Source organism: Meleagris gallopavo, chromosome 2 (genome assembly GCF_000146605.3).
Source record: "Meleagris gallopavo isolate NT-WF06-2002-E0010 breed Aviagen turkey brand Nicholas breeding stock chromosome 2, Turkey_5.1, whole genome shotgun sequence".
In the NCBI taxonomy this organism is placed as follows: domain Eukaryota; kingdom Metazoa; phylum Chordata; class Aves; order Galliformes; family Phasianidae; genus Meleagris; species Meleagris gallopavo.
In genome coordinates, this window is record NC_015012.2 from 74388764 (window position 1) to 74409899 (window position 21136).

The 21136-nt window shown below is 36.7% G+C and overlaps 1 protein-coding gene across 1 annotated transcript in view; it reads left to right on the forward strand.

The window, feature by feature from the left end:
• Nucleotides 1–21136, forward strand: part of MDN1 (midasin AAA ATPase 1) — a 93751-nt gene that overhangs the window by 15295 nt on the left and 57320 nt on the right. Inside the window, 26 exon segments of the mRNA XM_010707625.3 lie at nt 35–228; nt 778–859; nt 2546–2641; nt 4159–4271; nt 4719–4867; nt 4959–5019; nt 5574–5785; nt 6759–6862; nt 7843–7987; nt 8921–9017; nt 9891–10004; nt 10656–10803; nt 10989–11099; nt 11920–12071; nt 12529–12707; nt 13064–13272; nt 13770–13916; nt 14724–14865; nt 15003–15137; nt 15214–15352; nt 16257–16395; nt 16490–16620; nt 16769–16913; nt 17959–18088; nt 18617–18844; nt 19543–19737. Coding sequence (XP_010705927.2) covers nt 35–228; nt 778–859; nt 2546–2641; nt 4159–4271; nt 4719–4867; nt 4959–5019; nt 5574–5785; nt 6759–6862; nt 7843–7987; nt 8921–9017; nt 9891–10004; nt 10656–10803; nt 10989–11099; nt 11920–12071; nt 12529–12707; nt 13064–13272; nt 13770–13916; nt 14724–14865; nt 15003–15137; nt 15214–15352; nt 16257–16395; nt 16490–16620; nt 16769–16913; nt 17959–18088; nt 18617–18844; nt 19543–19737 — 3697 coding nt within the window.

The following is a 21136-nucleotide window of genomic DNA, read 5'->3' on the forward strand; positions in this document are numbered from 1 at the left end:
CCTTTTTTTTTTTTCTTTCTTTTTCTGCTTTCAGATTCTTCAAAGCAGATACCCCAACCTTGCTCTTGTAACTGATCACTTGCTAGACATCTTCATTCACCTTACGGGAGAGAAATATCAGGCATCAGAAAACACTGATTGTGATTCCAGGCCCATATCAGAAGATGCATCAGAATCAAGATCAGAAAATAAGAAACCAAATCTGGAAGGACGAGAACTTTCTCTAAGGTTGTGTATTCTTATAAATTTATTAGGAAGAAATTCATCAGCTGTCTGTGGTGTTCAGGTGTTCATGTTTTTGAACTTTTTTTTCTTATAACATTGTTAGAAATTCAAATAATTAAACTGAAAATGGGAAGAGTCGGTTTTGAATTATAATATTATGTTTACTGTATCTTGAAAAAGAAAATTGCAAATTATTTCCTTTACCTTCCTATTATACTTGAAAAGATTTTGTTGTTGATGATGATCTGATATCTGTAAAGTAGTTCTTGATACTTTTCTGAGTGAATAGCATGCTGGTTTTCATGTTTTCAGCTTCATAATTGATCACAATAATGGTTTAACGGAATACGTATTATCTATTTCCAAGTAACCTTTTAGAAGGCAATAGTGTTTGTCTTTATTTGCTCATCTATCCCTCTGAATATAGCACCCTTTTTTGTGTGTGCCTTCCTGTGTACAACTTAAATAATAACTAATGCCAGATGACATTATGAACTAAGCTGAACATGAGGAAAGATGCTGTGAATTTTGACTAAATGTTTTTCTTTTTAGAGACTTACTGAATTGGTGCAGCAGAATTGCTTACAACTTTGACAGCTCTTCCTCAACCACAGCAGTGAATATTTTTCAGGAGGTGCGGTAAGATTGGGAAATTGCTTTCCCAAATTGCGTCACAAATCTTAAAAAATTCCGTTTGGGAATGTGAGACAGAAATTTATATTTAAATATTTATTTATATTCCTCAGAAGCAATTCTTCAGAACCATGATTGGGATGTTTGTGTTCTGTGTTAGAAGCTTTTCTTGTTATTAGGAAAGCTGTTTGCGTTAAGGTGCTGGAAACCAATCCAGACTTACTGCTGCCATGCAGAAAGCGTGATGCAGCAGTTTCAACTGATGTGAGCTGGGATTGCAAATAACTGAGGAAATTTTACTTTTGTTGCATTCACTTGTGTTGCGCATTGTGTATGCAATAAGAATAAGGCTCTAGGCTTAGATGAGGGAGTATTTAAAATACTAGATGTTCTTGATGTTTGCTACTTGTTGCTCAGGAGCTGTGTTTATTCCCATACCTCACTGAAGATGTCTTAGAGAGAGAGTAAATGTAAAATGGATTTATAAGAAATGCTTCCAAAATTAGAGCTAAAATATGAAATAAAGGATATAACAGTATAGATACATTCAAAACTAGATCTGGAAGCTGGATTTATTATAAGGAACATAATCTCCTCTTTTCTACGAAGACGCTGCATTGCTTATCGTTTGGTATCATGTCTGCGCAGTGGTGGGAGCTTGTGTCTAGAAACAGTGCTCAAAAATACTAAGGGTTGTTTCTTTGTTTATGTTGGGATAGATTTACATGGCATATAATAGCTGAAGTGCATTTCTAGATCATTTAAAAATAGCTTCTCTTTTTAAAGTACCCCTCCTTTGTATTTATGCTTTGGAGATGTAAGATTTTACTTTTCAGTTCTTCACTGTTTAGTTAATGAGGCACTAGTATGCTGCTGCTGCTAAATAAATACACTTTAGGTAATGTGTATATTGAGGAGTATATCACTTAGTGATGTCCATGGGCATACAGAGTCAGTATTTGGGTCTATTCATAGAAGCAGTGGAGCTGTGGTTCTTCTGATGATACAGCTGGTATCGAATCCATGACATGCATTGGCATAACACACATCCATAGGTGTGTTAGTTGCACAGTGTGTTAAGTGTTACTTGTCTGAATTTACTGAATACCGAGAGTGCTTACTCCCTTCAGTTCCTCTCTCCCAGGTTAGTTCTGGCTGATGTGCTGTGTTCTGTGACAGTAGCCCAGCTCAGTGGTGGAGCTTCTTGGCCTTTCTGTTTCGATCTGAGCTGGATCCCAGTGATAGCTGTCAGCTCTGTAATTTTGTATTCTTCATGTAACTTAGTATCCGAATCTCTCAGTAGGAGTAGATACTTAAATTTGTAGAATAATTTTAAGATTCATTTTTCTTTAGTGTGAGACATCCTTCCTACTTCTTTTCTATATTGAGAATTTTTCAGGTACTCATCAGTCAGATGCCTTCCTAAGATATAGGATCTTGCAGCTTTATTTTTTCTTCACTTTGCTCCAGTCATCTAAAAATAGCTTTTGTTACTGGATATTGAAATGTTCAGAAAAAAAACACTACATTATAGAGTTCAAAACTTCCTATTTCATCCCTTTGAACTCCAGTTAAATAATTGTATTTAATTTGTCTGGGTTGATTCAGCCTCATATAAATTAAGATAGTTCTTCTCATATAATGTAAAATTTGTATTGAAAAAGTTGTTTTGTCTTCCTCTTCACAGGCACTGGACTGTTTCACAGCTATGCTGTCCAACCAAGGAAGCAGACTGAAAATGGCAAAAGTTATTGGCAGTAAACTAAATATTTCCAAGAAGAAGGTATACTGAGCTATAATTAATTCGACATTTATCAGTATTTGTCTATAAATAGATTTTTTTTTTTAGTAATTAATTTCAATGTACTGTTCTAATGTTTTCCTTGAAGGTTATACCCATCTCTCTAACCTGCACACAGAGGTAGAGAGTTGTTCTTATTTCTTATTAGCTGCTTTGTTTTCAGCTGTTTTGTCTCTGAAAGTTTCAGTGAACCTATTGCAGAGCACATTGCAAATCACTTCATGCAAAAGGAGCATGACAGCTGCAAAAGTGCAGTTATGTATGCATATAACACTGTGTAAAGGTTTTTGTTTTGCTTCTGTGTGTGGCTCCTCCTCAAGCCCCAGTCATTACAGTGAACTTCAGTCGCTTACATGAAGAGTCTAGAGAGAAGCATGTTCTTCCTTACTACTTAATCTGTAATTGTCTATTCCAAAGCTAGAGATACTCCTCTGTAAAGTAGTAGTGTGTGATGTTAGAAGAATTAATCACACAACACTCCTCCTTCCCCATGGGACGAAAGGGAAGGTGAGTAGGAAGAGGGAAGAAACTCAGTTTATTAAATTTATTAAAAGGACTGTGACATAGTACAGAATAATTAAGAGTAATAAATCAAAAGAAAGCAGAAATAAAACCACAGGGCAGTCAGTGTGAGTCTTTATGGGCAGACCCTCCTTGGCTCACCTCCCAAAAAAGTCGAGAGTTTATCCCCAGTCACCCAGAACTGGAAATCTTCTGGAGGAAAATGCAGTACAACTCAGTGTATCTTCCTCATGGAGAGCCAGAAGTCATGTGAAGCTGCTAGAGAAACCAGGAAATGCAGCTTCAGTGCACTGTGCCTCTGCACCTAGTCAACCTGTTGTATGATGCCATGATATGGGAATACTGATAAAACCAGGACAGTATCCACCCCTTATTCCATATCAGTACATCATGCTTAAATTGTACAACACAAATATACACACATACAAATCATAACAATGATTAGCGTTACATATGTATATACATATGACTGCTTTGTCAGATATTTCTGACCATACAAATTTGACTGTGAAGAAAATTCTCTTTTGTTACTTCAGCATGGAAAAACTTTCCAGCTGGGGGAACAGATGGATCCCTGAAACTCTTCTGTTTGTTCTTTTCTTCCATTGTTTGATAACAGGAATGTGTTGTCCTCTGTAACCATTCTTGATTACAGAGAGGTGTTCCTCGTGTTTTTATTTTATCTTTTTTTATCTTGAGGGAGTTTGTTTTTTGATTTGTTAACTGTCCTCAGGTTAAAGTTTGTGTAGTCGAGCTATTATAGTAAACACAGTAGCATAATGGCATAAAACTCATTACCAAGCATTAAATGGGGAGACATTGTTTATGCAGTAGATAATATCCTTCAGGATTTTAGGTGGTAAATTTGTAATAATCCATAAAATATTTGCACATTAATACTAAGAGTATGGCAGGGGTGTTTTCAGCATTATGTTGCTGCAATGTTGCTATTCGAAATCTTGATGCTCTCTTCACAGGTAGAGTTCTTTTGTGAACTCTTCAAACCAGAAATTTTAGTACGGGAGCAAGAAGTTTCTGTGGGAAGAGTGCATCTCATGAAGAAACAAAGCCCGGCTCTTACTGTAAAAAGGTAGAATATCTTGCACTTTTGCATTGGAATAGAATATTTTGGAAATCACATAATTAAAAAACGCAAATCAAATAATCTCATTCAAATAGAAAAAATGTGACGAGATTTCTCTTGTAATCTGAGTTTTACTCTGTGCATCTTTAAGACTGTCTGTGTCGTAATTCTGGCTGCCAAAGCATGGGGATTTTTAGATTCTTTCATACAAAAGTTTCTTCAAAGCTTTTTTGGATCTGTGGTTGTTGTAGTTAGATTTTGATGACTCTTTTATTTGTGAAGGGAGATCTTAGGGAAGTAAGTATCTTATGTAATGCTTATCTAGATATCTTGGAATTTTTTCCAAATCTCTTTTCTAAATCAACAATAATAATCCTGAAAAATAAGATAGGTAAAATTGAAATAAGCTCCTAGATAAGTCTTGGCTTTGAATGACTTCCTTTATTTTGTCAGAACAAAGCAAACTTTTGCTGCCACCCGACCATCTGCAGTACTGATTGAGCAGCTTGCAGTTTGTGTTGTCAAAGGAGAGCCTGTGCTCTTGGTTGGTGAAACAGGAACTGGTAAAACCTCAACTGTTCAATACCTCGCTCATGTTACAGGTAAATGCAATGTGGACACCAACTTGTGCAAAGGTTATTTAAGAAACAAAACACAGAAACAAGTTGATGTGCTTTCTGTTTCTTTTCTAAGGACACCATCTGAGGGTTGTCAACATGAACCAACAGAGTGACACCGCAGATCTGCTAGGGGGGTGAGTTGTTGATTACTCTTAGGTGTGTTTTGTACAACAAATAGGCAGTATAAGAACCACCTTCTTGTGCAAGCATTGTTGTATTGTCAAAGAATTGTTTCAGATGCAGCCCGGTTTCATGGTTTCCTAAGATATTTATAATACTTTTTGCATGCTGAACCCTTGCTTTCCTTGCTGTAGAACACAGGCACTGTAACTGAAATGTATGCATTTATATGATGAAGTAATTTAAAAGCAGAACCCAAGGTTGCTTTAAAAACAGCTAAACTGTTCAGTATAAGTCTGATAAAATATGCACTTGGCATATTAATAGTGGCAGAACTGTTTCATTTACTAGTGCCATTTTGTCTTTTTTAAATTGGTTTTATAAAGTAATTTAGATAAGTGCTTTTTTTTTTCCAGTTATTATTTTAGTGGAAAATAAACTTTGTAAGCCTGGCTTCTTCAATGCATAATCTTGTTTCAGTGAGTGCTTTTGTGTTAGTACACGTTTGTTTGTCATAGTCACAAAGGAGCAGGGACTAACAAATAATTACTCTTTTCTTTCTTTTCAGTTATAAGCCTGTGGATAACAAGTTGATCTGGCTACCTCTGCGAGAGTCTTTTGAAGAACTCTTCTACCAAACATTTTCTAGAAAGAAAAATCAGACATTCCTGGGCCATATTCAGACCTGCTACAGGCAGAAACGTTGGCATGATCTACTAAAACTAATGCAACATATTCATAAATCTGCTATTAATAAAGGAGCAAAAGAAAGTGCATCTGGTGAGAATTTAGGCTGATTGAATGCAGATCATTAGTGGTGAACCATTACAGACAGTAGACAAGTAGTGGTGAAGTTTTTGTTCAATGATTGTCTCTTTATTCTGTCCTTTCTTCTGGTTTTGAAAAACACAATCTCTTATCTATAGCAAAATATGCAAAATACTGTTAGGATAGTCTTTTTTTCCTAACTGATCACTGCTGTCTGCTATGTCTAACAGTGAAGATTGTTTTAACCATGGTGCTCTTGACATTTGATCTCTATTCAGCGTGCTTCTTGTTTGCTGTGTTGGTGAACAGTCCTAGTTGTTTATCTGTCATTCTGGCAAATGGATACCTTCATACTTTCTCTCAGACCTGGAGTCTTAACAAGTCTCAACAAGTATCACCTATTTTAAAAGCAGAAAAAGCTTTTAGTAATGACTTTAAAAGCTTTCTAGAAGCTTGTTGATGACTTGATTTCACTGCCTGTTATGTGGACTTGACAAGTGCTTTACTTTGATTTATTGTTGTTGTCTATAAGTAACATTTTTTTCCTCTTTTATACTTGGCAACAAATTTGGGATAGAGGCAATACTGATAGTTGCCTTTCACGAAGTGGTTTCTGGTCCTAGATCTAATGAGTGAAATTGTAGCTTTCTTTCAGAATGGGCCAAGTGAAATTACTTATGAACCTCTTCTCCCTCTTTCTTTTACCTGATTCTTTTGAAGATACAGTTATAAAATTAAATGTACACAACTATCAGAGAAGATGAGAACGTAAGATCTACTCCGTGTTTCAAGCAGCTTGATAGTATGATAGATGTGGATGTGGCATTAGGAATTCAGTGGTGGGACACAGTACATCAGGCTTGTGGTTGGACTTGATGATCTTTAAGGTCTTTTTTAACCTAAATGATTCAGTGATTCTATAAAATATTTTAAACACTTTTGTCCTATTCTATTGCTGCAAACATAAATTTTGTTTTCCTTACAGGCTCACCATTGAAGGAGAAGTGGGAGGCATTTGGTCTTAAACTGAATCACGCTCATCAACAGATGAAGATGACAGAAAATGCACTTCTCTTTGCTTTTGTAGAGGTATTTAGAGTTTTACATTTTGATGCTGGGAAAAATGAGGAGGACTGTTAATGAAACAGTGTGATCAGTATTATATAAATAACTTCCTGGCAGGATTCTTAATGTGAAGTAAAACTTGTAGTGAAGTAAAAGCGTGTAGTTTCACAACGACTGTGTGTAACAGAGTGACCTACTTCAGAGGGCTGGTATTTAGATGGAGGGAGGAGAAAAAAGAGTGGTGGTAGCAAGCTAATTTAATGCTGTGTAATAAGGATTAGGACTGTATGATAAAAGGTTGCTGACAGTACAGCATATCATGTTTTCAAATTGATAAGATTACAAAATACATCTTGACCAATTTCCAGTAGGATATCTTCATGCATATGGGTTCCATTGAAGTATTTAATAAGAAGAATGTGTACTGTGCATGTATCTGGAAGTGATTTGTGTAAGGTTTCAAACTCACGGTATTATAGTCTAATGACACTGTGTGTGGTAGGGGAAACTATGTTTTATGTATAGCTGTACTTTGTCATCCTGTTAGTCTGAGTATGCTTTCAAATTTTATAAAATCATCAGTTCTCTTTCTGAAGAGGACTATATAAATAAATGGGGAATGTTTGAATGAGTACAGTTTCATTTAATAAAGTCTAGTTCACTGAGAAATGTAATGCTGATTTCTTTAGATGAACTGTCTAATGAGTGTTGTCAGTGGAGCTTTTGCACCACAGTGATGAGTGTTGCTGACAGGCAACACTGTAAAAAAGAAAGCCTAGTTTAGTTATAAAGGAGCAGATCTAAATGGTGAAAATCGTTTGGCTTTTATGACTTAGAAAATAATTGCTGTTGTTGAGGGAGATTAGTAAAACCGCAATGGCTGTAAAAAGATCTGGGACTGCCTTTTTGTCTAGTGAACCCATAGACTGAAGTGCAAGTATTTCCTGTATGCAGATGATATATCACTGCTGGTGATGTGAGTAACAGATTGATCTTATTTTTAGGGTACTCTGGCACAAGCAGTAAAAAAAGGAGAGTGGATTTTATTGGATGAGATTAACTTGGCTCCAGCAGAGATGTTAGAGTGTCTGAGTGGTTTATTGGAAGGATCATCTGGGTCGCTGGTGTTACTAGACAGAGGAGACACAGGTACTGTTTCTGTGCTTTGCACTGTGTTTTTCTGTCCAATCTGCTGAATTCACAATCCTAAATAAATAACAAACATTTACCATTATAGTGAATCTATGCAGAGGAGAATGTGTTCTTTCTGTACTTCACATTTGTATGCAAGAAGTGGGAGTTTAATTCACTGCATCCCAGGAGACTTCAGATAACATATTGTTGTAGCTTTTGCCTATTTGGACTCTACAAGGAATAGGACTCTAGTGCTTATATTAAGCATTACTGTCTCTGAAGAGTATTCAAAGGGTGTCATTTTTTTCAGAAAGCTGAGCTAGCAAATGATGCAAAGTCACTAACCATCTCTCTTGTGCAGACCACACTCCAGCCATTCATGAAGCAACAGCCGCCTTGGAAGACAAAAATCCTCACCCCCTTCTTCCTCTACTCCATTTCATATTGTTTGGCATGATATATTTTTAGTAGAATGTGCCTTTGACCTACTTGGGTCACAGCCAGACCCCAGTGCAGATCTAAAGGTGAACAGTAAAACTGCTGAATATTATTTTCTAGGCTTACAGCTGGAGACAAATGTTGCATGAGCTCCCCAGGCTGTGCTTTCTTCCTGGCTGAGGGAAATGCTTCCCATTGTTATGAAAGAGACAAAAGGAGTTTCATATTGCGGGATTATATGATTTATGAAATATTGGTGCTGGCTGTTAAGATAGCTTGTTATGCACAAATCAAAGATTTCATTTGCTTATGACTGTTATGTAAACATGTGGTGATACTTCTACTAAATTATATGGGGTTATTCTCTGAAGACTTATCACCCTGGCATTTGAAGAAGATGTAGTAGTGCAGTAATAGAAAACTGGCTAAGAAGAAATCTACCATATTTAATGTAATAAATATCCTGGGTTTAGCACTAACCCTTTGTTTCATGTTTCTGTTCTTCTTTAGAGCCTCTAGTACGTCACCCTGATTTTCGCTTGTTTGCATGCATGAATCCAGCTACGGACGTTGGAAAGCAAAATCTTCCTCCAGGAATACGAAACAGGTAGGGAAAAAAAGAACTCTCTAATAAAATTCTTAAACTTTGGTAAAGACCATGACTTCTAACTATCTTGGTGAAATGATTCAGCAAAGAATGCCTTATTGGAAGCCTGAGAATTTAATTTTAATTTCTAGCTTCATATGGCAGATGATTTCCACATCACAGTGAGGGTTTTTGTATGAAATAGTGTCAGGAAAATAATTCTGTGAAGTTGCCAAGGATGAACAAGGGATCTAGCAATAATAGAGAGTGCTGTCACTGGGGACAAGGTAATAATAATTCTTTACAATTAAATTGTCAATGCCTAGGAGTGCTATTACAGCTTATGTTCCTGGTGGGGATTATAAATGGAAGTGCTTCATGCCTTCTTATTCTTGGTAACTCAGAACTGTTGATGATCCTTGCAAAAAGCTATATATTCAGACTTGTTCACTCAGAGGAAAGGTGGGTAGAACAGTTATGTATTTGAAATATTGGATTTAAGGTATGGCCAGGAAAATTGGAGATGTGGCGAATTCATTCCTTAATAATACCTGCTCCTGAGCGTATGGATCTTCTTGTATTTGATGTATGTTCTCCAACAGCTGCACATGCAGCCCCTTAACAGATTCATAAAGATTGTGTAAAAGTGTATGTATGCACTTACTATGTGCAAATAGTCATTTGCAGTTATTTTTGATATACTGCTACTAGCTCCCTGATGTTAATAGTGAGAGGGGAGAGGAAGAGTGTGGTGCAGAAGAAAGAATATTTCAATTTCAGCATAACTCGTTAAGTTTAAATGATTTCATATTTGCAGTTGTCAAAAATGAAATTTTGTGTTTTTTCTATGATTGTAAGATGTCTAAATGTTATGAATTGATTTGACTCATACAGGTTTACAGAACTTTACGTAGAAGAATTGAGAAATGAGGGAGATTTGCAAATTCTTATAATGGATTACCTGAGAGGCTTGAATGTGAGCAAAAATACAGTACAAGGAATTGTGAAGTAAGTTGTCTGTAATTTCTTGGAATCTTTGCTAAAATAAGGCACAAAAAGGAAGCATACAACTAATCTGTGGTTAGGATGTTTTGGGAAACACAATAATGCTCCATACACAGCAACTGCCACAGAAACAGAATTTGGTAGATATAACTTTCTTCATTCTGTACTCATGGGGAGGAGATTCACTTTTTCTTACTAAGAAATGTATTCTTGGTGACGTCAGTTTAAAAAAACTACTCTTGTTGCAACCCTTTTTCCCATCTTAGCCATGAAAATGGTTTGTTTCTGTAGATCATACCAATGAAAAACTTGTGTTTTTTAGCAAGTAACCTTTCTGTCCTGTAGAATAAAGCATGTAATCTTGTTCTACTAACCTGAAGGACTGTTAAATGCTTAAGATACGAGTTTAAACTTACTCTCTTTGTAAACCAACTCTCAAAAAAATGGTTCTGAAATACTGTGTTGCTTTGTTTCACTGGCTATACAGATGGCAGAGTTTGGCATGGCTTTCTCAGCTTACAGCTTCTGAAAAAACCTGACAGTTGAAGATAAGCTTAAGTTTGTACTTTAATTCCTTAAAGAAATGTTCTGATCAGAAACAACACTGTATAACTGGAACTGTTTTCACCCTTTTTTTTTTTTTTTTTTTTTTAGCTTTTATTTAGCTGTGAGAAAGGAAGCTGAAACGAAGCTGGTAGATGGAACTGGCCACAGACCTCATTACAGTCTCCGTACACTTTGCAGGGCATTGAGATTTGCAACATCTAATCCATGTAGCAGCATACAACGCTCACTGTATGAGGTGACTACCTGCATTGAGGTTTATTTCAGTTTGTGTATTCACCACAGAGTCTATTTGGGTAAAGGAAAATCCTCTCTTCTGGGTGCACTATTGAAGACAAATGATTCTTTAATTTTGATGCATTCTGTTTGTTTTTTCTCCTAATGGTTTTTCACTTAATTGCTAACAATAACTTTTCTTCTTAGGGCTTCTGTTTGAGCTTTCTGACACAGCTTGACAGAGTTTCTCACCCAGTAGTTCAAAAGCTAATTTGCCAGCATATAGTCTCTGGCAACATCAAAAGCCTTCTCAAGCAGGTATGTAAAAATCCTACTTTTAGGCTGGTGAGTAATCAGAGTAGAACTTATTTTGCATTACTTTCTGCCTTTTTTCTCCTACGTTCCCTACATGCACTCTTGCAGTCATGGTGGGTTTTTTTTTGTGTGTGTACAAAAAACCTAAAACTTTTTTAAAATTCAATTCCTTAATAATTTTTGTTTCTATACAAAATACCTGTATGTTAGATGGTTTATTTGTAAATATAAAAAATAAGGAAGACTGGATGATTATAGTATTGTGGAGTGTAGGCAGCTTAATATAGTAACTCCAATAGTAAAACTTCACAGGCTTTTGAGGAATTTTCACAGATTTTTTAGTTTTTAGATCCTAAGCAGGCATCTTTGCTTTTTCTCCGATGAAGAAAAAAGAAATAAAGAAATCTCACTAGTTCAGGGAGCCCAGGATGAGTTTGTGTAGCTGAATGGACAACTGGGATAGGGGAAGCCAGTTGTAAGATAAGCATATTTGTTTAAGAATAAAAATCTTAATGTCAGAAAATATGAATATAAAAAGCTAAAAGCCAGTTTGCCATTTGAAAGTATATTTTGAAATTCAGTGCTACGAGAATGTCTTTAGAAACTGCTGTCTTTGTGGTGCAAAGGTTCCTTCTTGACCTTGAAATAATCTGCTCAGCCTTTTCATTCTGTGACAAGGGGATGGTGCTCATTGCAGGAATGCTCAGGAAGCAATATAAAATGACTTATTTTAGAATATGTGACAGTAGTATAACAGTAGTTGTCTTCATTAGCAAATTAAAATTCATTTTTATGATCTTTTACTTCTGTCATGTCTCCTCAGCAAATACCAAAACCCCAAGGAGGAAGATTTATGCACATAGAGGGATATTGGATTTCTACTGGGGATAAGGAACCTACTGTAGATGAGACTTATGTGCTAACCCCTTCAGTTAAGCTTAATCTGAAAGATATTGTCAGAGTTGTGTCTGCAGGGTATGTCTTTTTTTTTTTTTCTGTTAGTAAATTCAGTTAAAGTTGCTTATTTATTGTGTTCATCTAGTCTACATTGTTTAGCATGAGAAATATCTAGTTTACTTCTATTTTATAGTTAACTTTTCATTGTACAGTGACTTGAGTTTATATTTCTTTCTCTTCTGAAATCATCTTACTGCTATACCGAGTTTTATTTCAGTGATCATCTAGAAATTTTGCAGGTGGATAGTCATCTTATTTCACATTTTTATATAATAACTTCACAGCTAGCAGTTAGCATTTGTGGGTAAAGTTCCTTATGTTAATCCTGTAGTGAATAATCTTGAATTCAAAATCAGTAAAATAGTGATGTTTTGGTAATAAAGAGTCTGTGGAAGATTCAAGTGATGCTGGTATCTTGTATATGAGGAAGATATGACTCATGCTTCTAAACCACTGTGTTGGTTGTCCCTCTTAGGACTCACCCAGTACTGATTCAAGGAGAAACCTCTGTTGGTAAAACCAGTTTAATTCGCTGGTTGGCTGCTGCTACTGGGAACCACTGTGTAAGGATCAACAACCATGAGCATACTGACATCCAGGAATATATTGGTTGTTATACATCAGATGCCTCTGGGAAGTTGGTGTTTAAGGAAGGTGGGTCAGCATACTGCATTTACTTCACTTTCTTGTGTTCCTTCCCTGTTTCTTTCTCTTTTGCCTAACTTACCTCCTTTATTGCAATGGAGAGAGAACCTTCTGTAAAGGTAATATTTACCAGTTCATAGTCGCTGAAGAATTCACTGTATTTTGCATAAGAGTTTATGTGTCTCATCACTGTTCTACTACATGTCCTTTTGTACATAAAGAATTCAGCAGTTTAAGCAGTTGCTTCCATGTCTGAATTAGCTTTTACACTGAGTGAAAACTGATTACTGAAAGTATCTAAATGCATACTCTGTTAGATTTAATTTGTTAAATTTTTAACTAGAACTCTTTCTGTTCCCTCCAAGGCATCCTCATAGATGCAATGAGAAAGGGTTACTGGATTGTTCTAGATGAACTGAACTTGGCTCCCACTGATGTTCTGGAGGCTCTCAATCGATTGTTGGATGATAACAGAGAGCTGTTCATTACTGAGACTCAGGAAGTTGTCAAAGCTGACCCTCGCTTCATGCTGTTTGCTACACAGAATCCTCCAGGACTCTATGGTGGCAGGAAGGTCTGTATAATCTCTTATTTTGAGTAACTATGACTCTAGAGAGTGAATCCCTATTGTACATACAAGTGTGATGTGAAAACCTACTGATGCATAGTACAAAATTAATATGGAACTCTAAGGAGGTAGGAGGAAGAAGATTGATCTGGAATGACTGTAAGTACAACTGGATTCTTATTTAAGTTAGATACAGATATCAAAGCTCTAATTAATTTTGAATAGTTGAGATTTAAGTGCTATACTAAACTGGAGTTGACATGTTATAATTGATGCAGTGTTTCTTGTTCAGGAGCACTGAAGAAGAGACGACTTAAATTATTTAAGTATGTTTCAAAGCTCTTGTCCTCATCTAGGCCATCTGTTACGCTTTCTTTTACATCTATGTGTATATGTTAATGTTTACTATGAGACTAACCATATTTCCTTAGGATATGTAGGAAAAGACTTATAAGTAATATTGAAGGAAAAGCTCAAAGCAATAGCATGTTCTTGTATTTTAGGTTTTGTCCAGAGCCTTCAGAAATCGTTTTGTAGAACTGCATTTTGATGAACTGCCAAGCACTGAACTGGAAACCATCCTGCACAAGCGATGCAGTTTGCCACCTTCTTACTGCAGCAAGCTTGTCAAAGTCATGTTAGACCTGCAAGTATGAGAGTCTTTCTTCTTTTTGTAGAAGATTGCAATGCTAAGTAATAGAAATTCATTTTGGGGGGAGGTGTGTTGTGAACTGATTGATATAGAATGCAGTTGAACGAAGAAAATCCACAGTGAAGTACTTAATTCAGTGGTTAGGATAGAGAATAGGGAAGATGATGTCAGATTTGGAAGAAGGCCAGCAGCAACAGCAGCAAAATTAATAACTGAAGGCCTTGTGTTTTAATGTGTAAAACCATTTCTTGGCCTGAATGAGAAGTATAATAATAGATTTGTAGCAGCATTTGGGCCATGCCAAATTTGGTACTATTTTTTGAGCAATAGTTTTGACTGTGTTCTGGTACTCCTTTGTGTTTAACAGACATTTAACACTTAGTAAACAGCTAAAACTATCTTTTATTGTAAAGTTTTGATTGTACTTTTGTAAAATAAAGTACAATTGCAGTAGTATAAACCCAATCACACTCTATAGCTTTCTTATACTGAATATCTTAGTTTATTTTGCTGCACTAAAGTAAAGTAAAACTTAAAAATTATTAGCATTCCTTTTGGTGTAGAACCTCATTCCTTGTTTTGATTTTGCTTTAGTCCAGGTATCTATTTTCTTACTGTTTTTACTTATTATAGTATTTTGCTTCTGGGAACCTATCAAATTTGCTTACATGTAGGTACTTTGAGACTTGTGACGACGCTGGATTTTTTTTTTCCCCCATACAATTCATTTGAATGAATGTCAATTAACCTTGTGTACAGAATTCAGACTCATAAGAAAATGACTCACATCTTGTTCTTATGCCAGTCTTACCGCAGAGGTTCAACAGTTTTTGCTGGAAAGCATGGGTTCATTACTTTGCGAGATCTATTTCGTTGGGCTGAAAGGTATAGATTGGCAGAACAGCTGGAGAAGGATTATGACTGGCTTCAGCACTTAGCAAATGATGGTGAGCCATGCTGCTTTTCTTCAGTTGTTTTGAAGTGTGTCTCTGGGGAATTGCATTGTAACCCCAATAATGAGGTGTAAGCTTTTATTTCTAGTTAACTATATAGTAATTGATTTTTCTCTTCCTCTGTTTTATAGGCTTTATGCTTCTGGCAGGAAGAGTGAGGAAACAGGAGGAGGTGGATGTTATACAGAGAGTCATTGAAAAGCATTTCAAAAAACGTGTATATCCTGAGTCTCTCTTCTCAGAGGAAAGTGTCAAAAAGCTCCTGGGTGAGTTTCTTAGAAAAAACATGTTTATAATTCTCTAGTTGTGACTGTGGCTGACCGATTAATTTTTGTTGTGCAGCTAAATCCTCCACACAGATGTCAGTTATGGGCAGAGATTTTAAACATATTGTCTGGACTCAAGGCATGAGGAGACTTGCAGTTTTGGTGGGAAGAGCCCTGGAGTTTGGTGAACCTGTACTGCTGGTGGGAGAGACTGGGTATGATACAGTTTGTTTGCAGTATTGCAACATCCACAGAGTTGAATGCACAAAGATTGACCAGGCTTCAGTGCTTTCTTGGTCTGCGTTGAAGTCTCTGTCATGGCTGACTCGCAACTGTTACTTTTTCACAATTCCATTTTGAGGGGAGATAATCATCTCTCTTTCAGCTCAAGTCTTTAACAAGATTCTGTTGTATATGACTTCATAGAAATTATATAGGAAATAGTAAAACTGAAATTCTACTTCTACTTTTCACAAATTGCCCTCTAGAATCTTAATGTGTCTTACTGGGAAGCCACTTTGAGAAGTTGTGTCAGTTTGCCGTTTGAGAGCATGTTTGTATTTTAAGGGTTTGACAGACTGTAGGTGAGATACTACCTTTTTTTCCCCACTTCTATGTACTAAGAAGGAGATCATGAAAATAGATACTGTCTGCTCTTGAATTTGTTACAAATTTGGAGAGTAGATTTTTGTGGAAGAGAAAGGAAGAAATACACAAGAAAGAGAGAAGTAATGTTTTTCACGAAATGGGAGCTCCAGATCCTCAGCAGTTTATTTCCTCAGACTTAGGCATGGTTAAGACATGTAGCATTTCCAGTTCACTGAAATGTTAAGGTAGTTTGCTGACTGCAGGGTCAGGCTGAAATAAATTTGTTTTTCAGCCTGTAGAAATCTATCAGCACAGATAATAATTTAGATTTTAACTAAACGCATCTAATGCAGGTCAGCAGCAGTTGTGACAAAAATGGCTTCACACTGTGCATATGTTTTAGTTCAAGGGAAGGAGAAGCACGAAATTTGCATTCTGAGCCTTTGTATCATAGATAGTCAATGAAAGTGACTCCTGTCCAAAGTGAGCTGGTTTTTATTCTCACTTTTTCAACTATATGGCTTTTTGCAGGTGTGGTAAAACTACCATTTGCCAAATCTTTGCAGCATTAACAAATCAAAAGCTATATTCAGTGAACTGCCACTTGCATATGGAAACTTCAGACTTCCTGGGAGGACTGCGACCAATCAGACAGAGATCAAGTGACCAGGTTTGCGTGATATTGGTAGGAGCTGGTAGTTACGATAATGGAAACAAAAAATAACAGTTATTCATGACTTTTCATTTCCTTTTCCATTTGTTAGGAGGAATATGATGGTTCTCGACTCTTTGAGTGGTGTGATGGACCTCTTGTTTTAGCAATGAAAGAGGAGGGGTTTTTTCTCCTTGATGAGATTTCTCTAGCTGATGATTCTGTTCTAGAGAGACTTAACAGGTATGTCTTAAAAATGTTTAATATTAAGCATCTTCAGATAGGCGTCATACAAACATGAGCAGGGTAAATCTAACTTTTTAGGAACCTCTGTTTCTTGGCCTAATTTTAAATTAACTGATTATTTTTTTTTTTTTCCTTAACCCTATAGTGTACTTGAAGCTGAGAAGACATTGGTTCTTGCTGAAAAAGGTGGTCAAGATGATGAGGATAATGAAGTAGAACTGTTGATTGCAGGAAAGAAATTTCGTATCCTTGCAACTATGAACCCAGGAGGTGACTTTGGGAAGAAAGAGGTAAATATCAAAGTCAACTGGAAGTATAACATACTTCTGGTTGTATTAACTGTTTCATGATTAGAAGTGCAATGCAAAAATGCGTCAGCTAATTCTGGCATTCAGTGCTTTCTGGTTGGAGCCTGCCACACTGCTCTAAAGGATGATTAGGATACACCTGTTCTCCATCACTTCTGTGTACTCTCATTTTGACAGTACTGTGTCAATGCTGAGCAGAATGTCAAAGAAAACTTAAAAGCTCTAAATAATGTAGGTAGGCTTGGTTATCAGAATATTTCAACTATGTGAAATGTTGTTCATGAAGCAAGCAAATTCAGACCTAGCATGAAGCTACAGTAGTGTGAATCTCAGATTATTCTCCTTAAGACTTTTCAGAAAGTGACAACTGGAAGTTACCTTTTCATTCTTACTGAATATGTTACATCTCCAAATAGGTTTCTCATTAAGTGGAAAAAAATCTGTTTCTGAAGTTGTTTAAAAGCCAGGTTAAAAAAAATGTTTTTAAGTGATATTGAGGCTAAGAAAGGAGCTCTCTTAATGGCATTCCACTAAGGTGGTTTCTACAGTACGGAAAAAATTGCTGTAAGCCAAATTTTTAATGGGAATTGATTTCTGCATTGCATTTGCACTAATGAATTTTGTTTTGTTAATTCAGCCAGGGTTAAGAAAAGAATTAAGGGAAGGAGTGTTGTAATTGAGGCAATTTCCATGTGGTAGTTTGTTTCTGTATGCAAATTACATTGCCACTGCTTGATACATGATGTCCTGGAATGAAATGGAGTTTTGGTGCTTGCAAACCAGCTTCATTTCTTTCTATATTCTTTTGAATTTTCTCTTGCCAACTGTTTCCTGCATTAATGCCACTACTAGAAATGTTATAATTCAGTGCTCTCAAAACTGTTAAAAAGTAGTCCTGTAAAATTAGAATTGAGGGTGTAGACTGCTCGCTCTGTTGTTCTCAAGTACTGTGGCTGCAAGGCTACCATGCAGCCTCATGTAATGTGCTATGTAAAATGAATTCCTATGTAGTCCTGCTTGTTTGCAGCTTTCTCCCGCGTTGCGCAACAGATTTACAGAGATATGGTGTCCACAAAGCAATGGCCGTGATGACTTGATACAGATTGTAAAACATAATCTTCACCCAGGATTGTCTCTGGGTGGAATAAACCGTCAAGGTGGGTATTTTTCTGTGTGTCCAATTATACAAGTATTATTAAGAAAATGAGCTATCACTGTCAAACTTTCCTCAAAATTTACACCAATGTGTACCTTTTTATTGAAAGTATGTTTGTCTTTGGGTACAGTTCAGAAATACTTTAGACTCTGTTCTTCATTCATGGTGTGTGTTCTTTGATTAGCCAGAGGCAAGATCAGAGCAGATAATTGAGTTATCCCCAGCTCCTCAGTGCCCGATCTTAGTTCTAGTATAAGTTATTGAAAGAACTGGCATTCTGTTTTCTGTCAGCACTTTGATGTTAACATTGATAATTTGATTTTGTCTTGCTACTTGAATTTAAAAGGATGTGTAACGCAGCACAGGCCTGGATTTATTCTTCACTTGTCGTGCTTATTAGGGCATAGAATACCCATCTGTGTCCATGTGTTATGGCTGCATGTACATTAAAATTATGCTTCTTATAGAACAATATAGTATATTTGAGCAGTAATGTCTTTTTGATAACTAATTTTTGACTTTTTTTCAGGAGCAGACATAGCAGAGCTCATGATGGACTTTGTTGAATGGCTGACTAATCAAGAGTTCGGTCGCCAGTGCATTCTCAGTGTGCGAGACATCTTATCATGGGTTAATTTTATGAATGTCATGGCAGAGGAATCCAATTCTGCCAAGGAACATAGTCATCTTTGTATTTCTCCAGTGATGTCTTTCATCCATGCTGCGTGTTTGGTGTACATTGATGGAATCGGATCAGGTTTGTCTTCAGTGCTCACTTTGCAATGGAAAAATAGAAAGATATTTGTGTTGATATGTTTGAGCAGAATGCTGACAAAATGCATTGAGGCAGCAGGGAACTCTCATGGGAGAAGTTTTCGTTTCCATTTGACAATATTTTATTATTTGTGTTTTTTTAACATATCAGAATAATACAACAAGCTGAAGTAAGTTGCAGGCAGTAATAATAACACTGCAAAGGCAAGCACAGAAATGAAGAAAGCCTGTGTTTTTTATCAAGTCTTCTAAGCTGATGTATTGTGATATGATATTTAATTATATGACTTTGTATTACTGTCTTCCTCCTAAACCAGAGACTAGCCAGTATCATGTGTATAGTTCAGAATGCATGTCTGTCTCTTTGGCCACTGGCTGAGAGAGATGGGGAGGCAGGGAGAAATTGAAAAGCCAGGAGAAGTGCAGGTAAAGAAGGCTTGGGAAACTGTGGCTAGGATGACAATGATGGTAGCAGAAAGGCTTTGGGAAATATGTCCTTAAGTTCTGTTGGTCACAGAGCAGTTTATCTGTGTTAAATAGTTGTGGAAACGCTGGTATGTATAAGCACTTAGACCTGAACAGACTACTGCACAAAACTGGCATCTGTGAAAGAACACTGTCTCCTTGTCACTAGATGAATGTGCCTAGGTATGGATGTGAAGCACACTTTCCTGATTACAGGTACAACATCCTGCTCAGCTGATACGGCTTTACTAGCTCGTGAAAAATGCCTAACGTTCCTATGTGAGAAAATGAGTCAACTCCTTGAACTGACTGATTATCAGAAGAATGAGCTGAAGATTTATGACAGAACGAAGAAGGAATTCGTGTGGATGGACAACTTTATGGGAATCCAACCATTTTTTATTCCAAGAGGCAAGAGACTGTGGGAGTGGGTGGACATTTGTTCTGTGTTTTTGCTCCCATTAGTTCTGTTACTCACTAGATTTGGTGAGGCACTGGAACAGGTTGCCCAGCGAGGTGGTGGATGGCCTGTCCTTGTAGACATCCAACCTCAGGCTGCACCAGACTGTGGGCAACCTGATCTAGTTGTAGGTGTTCCTTGTTCATTTCAGGGGAGTTGAGCTAGATGACCTTTAAGAGTCCTTTCCAACTCGAACAATTCTGTGATTCTCAGTAGAATATCTAAAGAGTTGCAGAACAATTAGTAGATTATTATGCAGTTTAGAAAAGCAACTTTCCTAGCTCCAGTTGTGGTAGTGGCAATTTGGAAACATTTGTTTCTGTGGTTTTCTGTCACTTTACATGATATGCAGAACTTCCACTAAGTTCAGCCTAAAGCTACAAGTCATCTTGGCCCTTGTGTAAAGCCTGGTAGACAGGGGTCCTAGGTACAATCCTTAGAAAGAACAGAGAATAATGTCCTGCCATGCTATATTGTCTCAAAGACTTGCTATGATTTTTGCATAGTTGCTTTGTTTCTGCACTTCAGTTCCTCATGTGTTAATACAAATGATTCTATCCAAATACTGCTTTGCACCCCTAAATGCCTGATGAGGAGACCAGAAAGTGGCAGAAGTTCAACTGTGAGCTTTCTAGTTCATCTGGCTGATTCCTAGTAGTACTGAACTATGTGGAATATATTCCTAATTCTGTATTTGTCATTCATCTTTGAGCATTTTGATATTATGGATTGTGTTAGTCATGTATGAAATTGTACAAGATAGTGGCATTTCTACATTCTTTAGTTTCCTTCTGGATTACTAAGGATTGCAGGAGGAAGGACCTCTTTCATACTAAAAAACTGTAAAGATCTGTAAGATAAAATGATGATTAATACCATGTATGACCTAAGCAATGCTATTTTTGCAGAATTTGGGGAGTGATGTTCCACTGAGTTATACTGGTTGGAATTTGGCAGCTCAGAGGCTTGGTACTCTCTCCTAATCATATGTCCTAATAATAATAAAGAAAATATGTGCTTATCACGCTTTAATTTAAGTACTTTTCTTTCACAGGACAGTCTGTATATTGAGCAGATTAGCATGTTGTTCTATAACATGTTGGAATTGTATCCTTCAGTGCCAAATTTTCCAAAGCTGTTTTTGATTTTAGATCCACAGAGAAATTGATGAAGTTTAATGGCAAAATATGCCATCTTCATTTGCTTTTTGGAACGTACCACATAAATGAGAGTATAGGGGCTGAGTCACAGCTTTGGGTCTAATAGAATGCATAAGTGCCTGATCTCTGAGAAAGGGAGACAAGCTTTATCTCTGCTACTTGCTGTAATGAGATCAGCAGTTAATAGGCA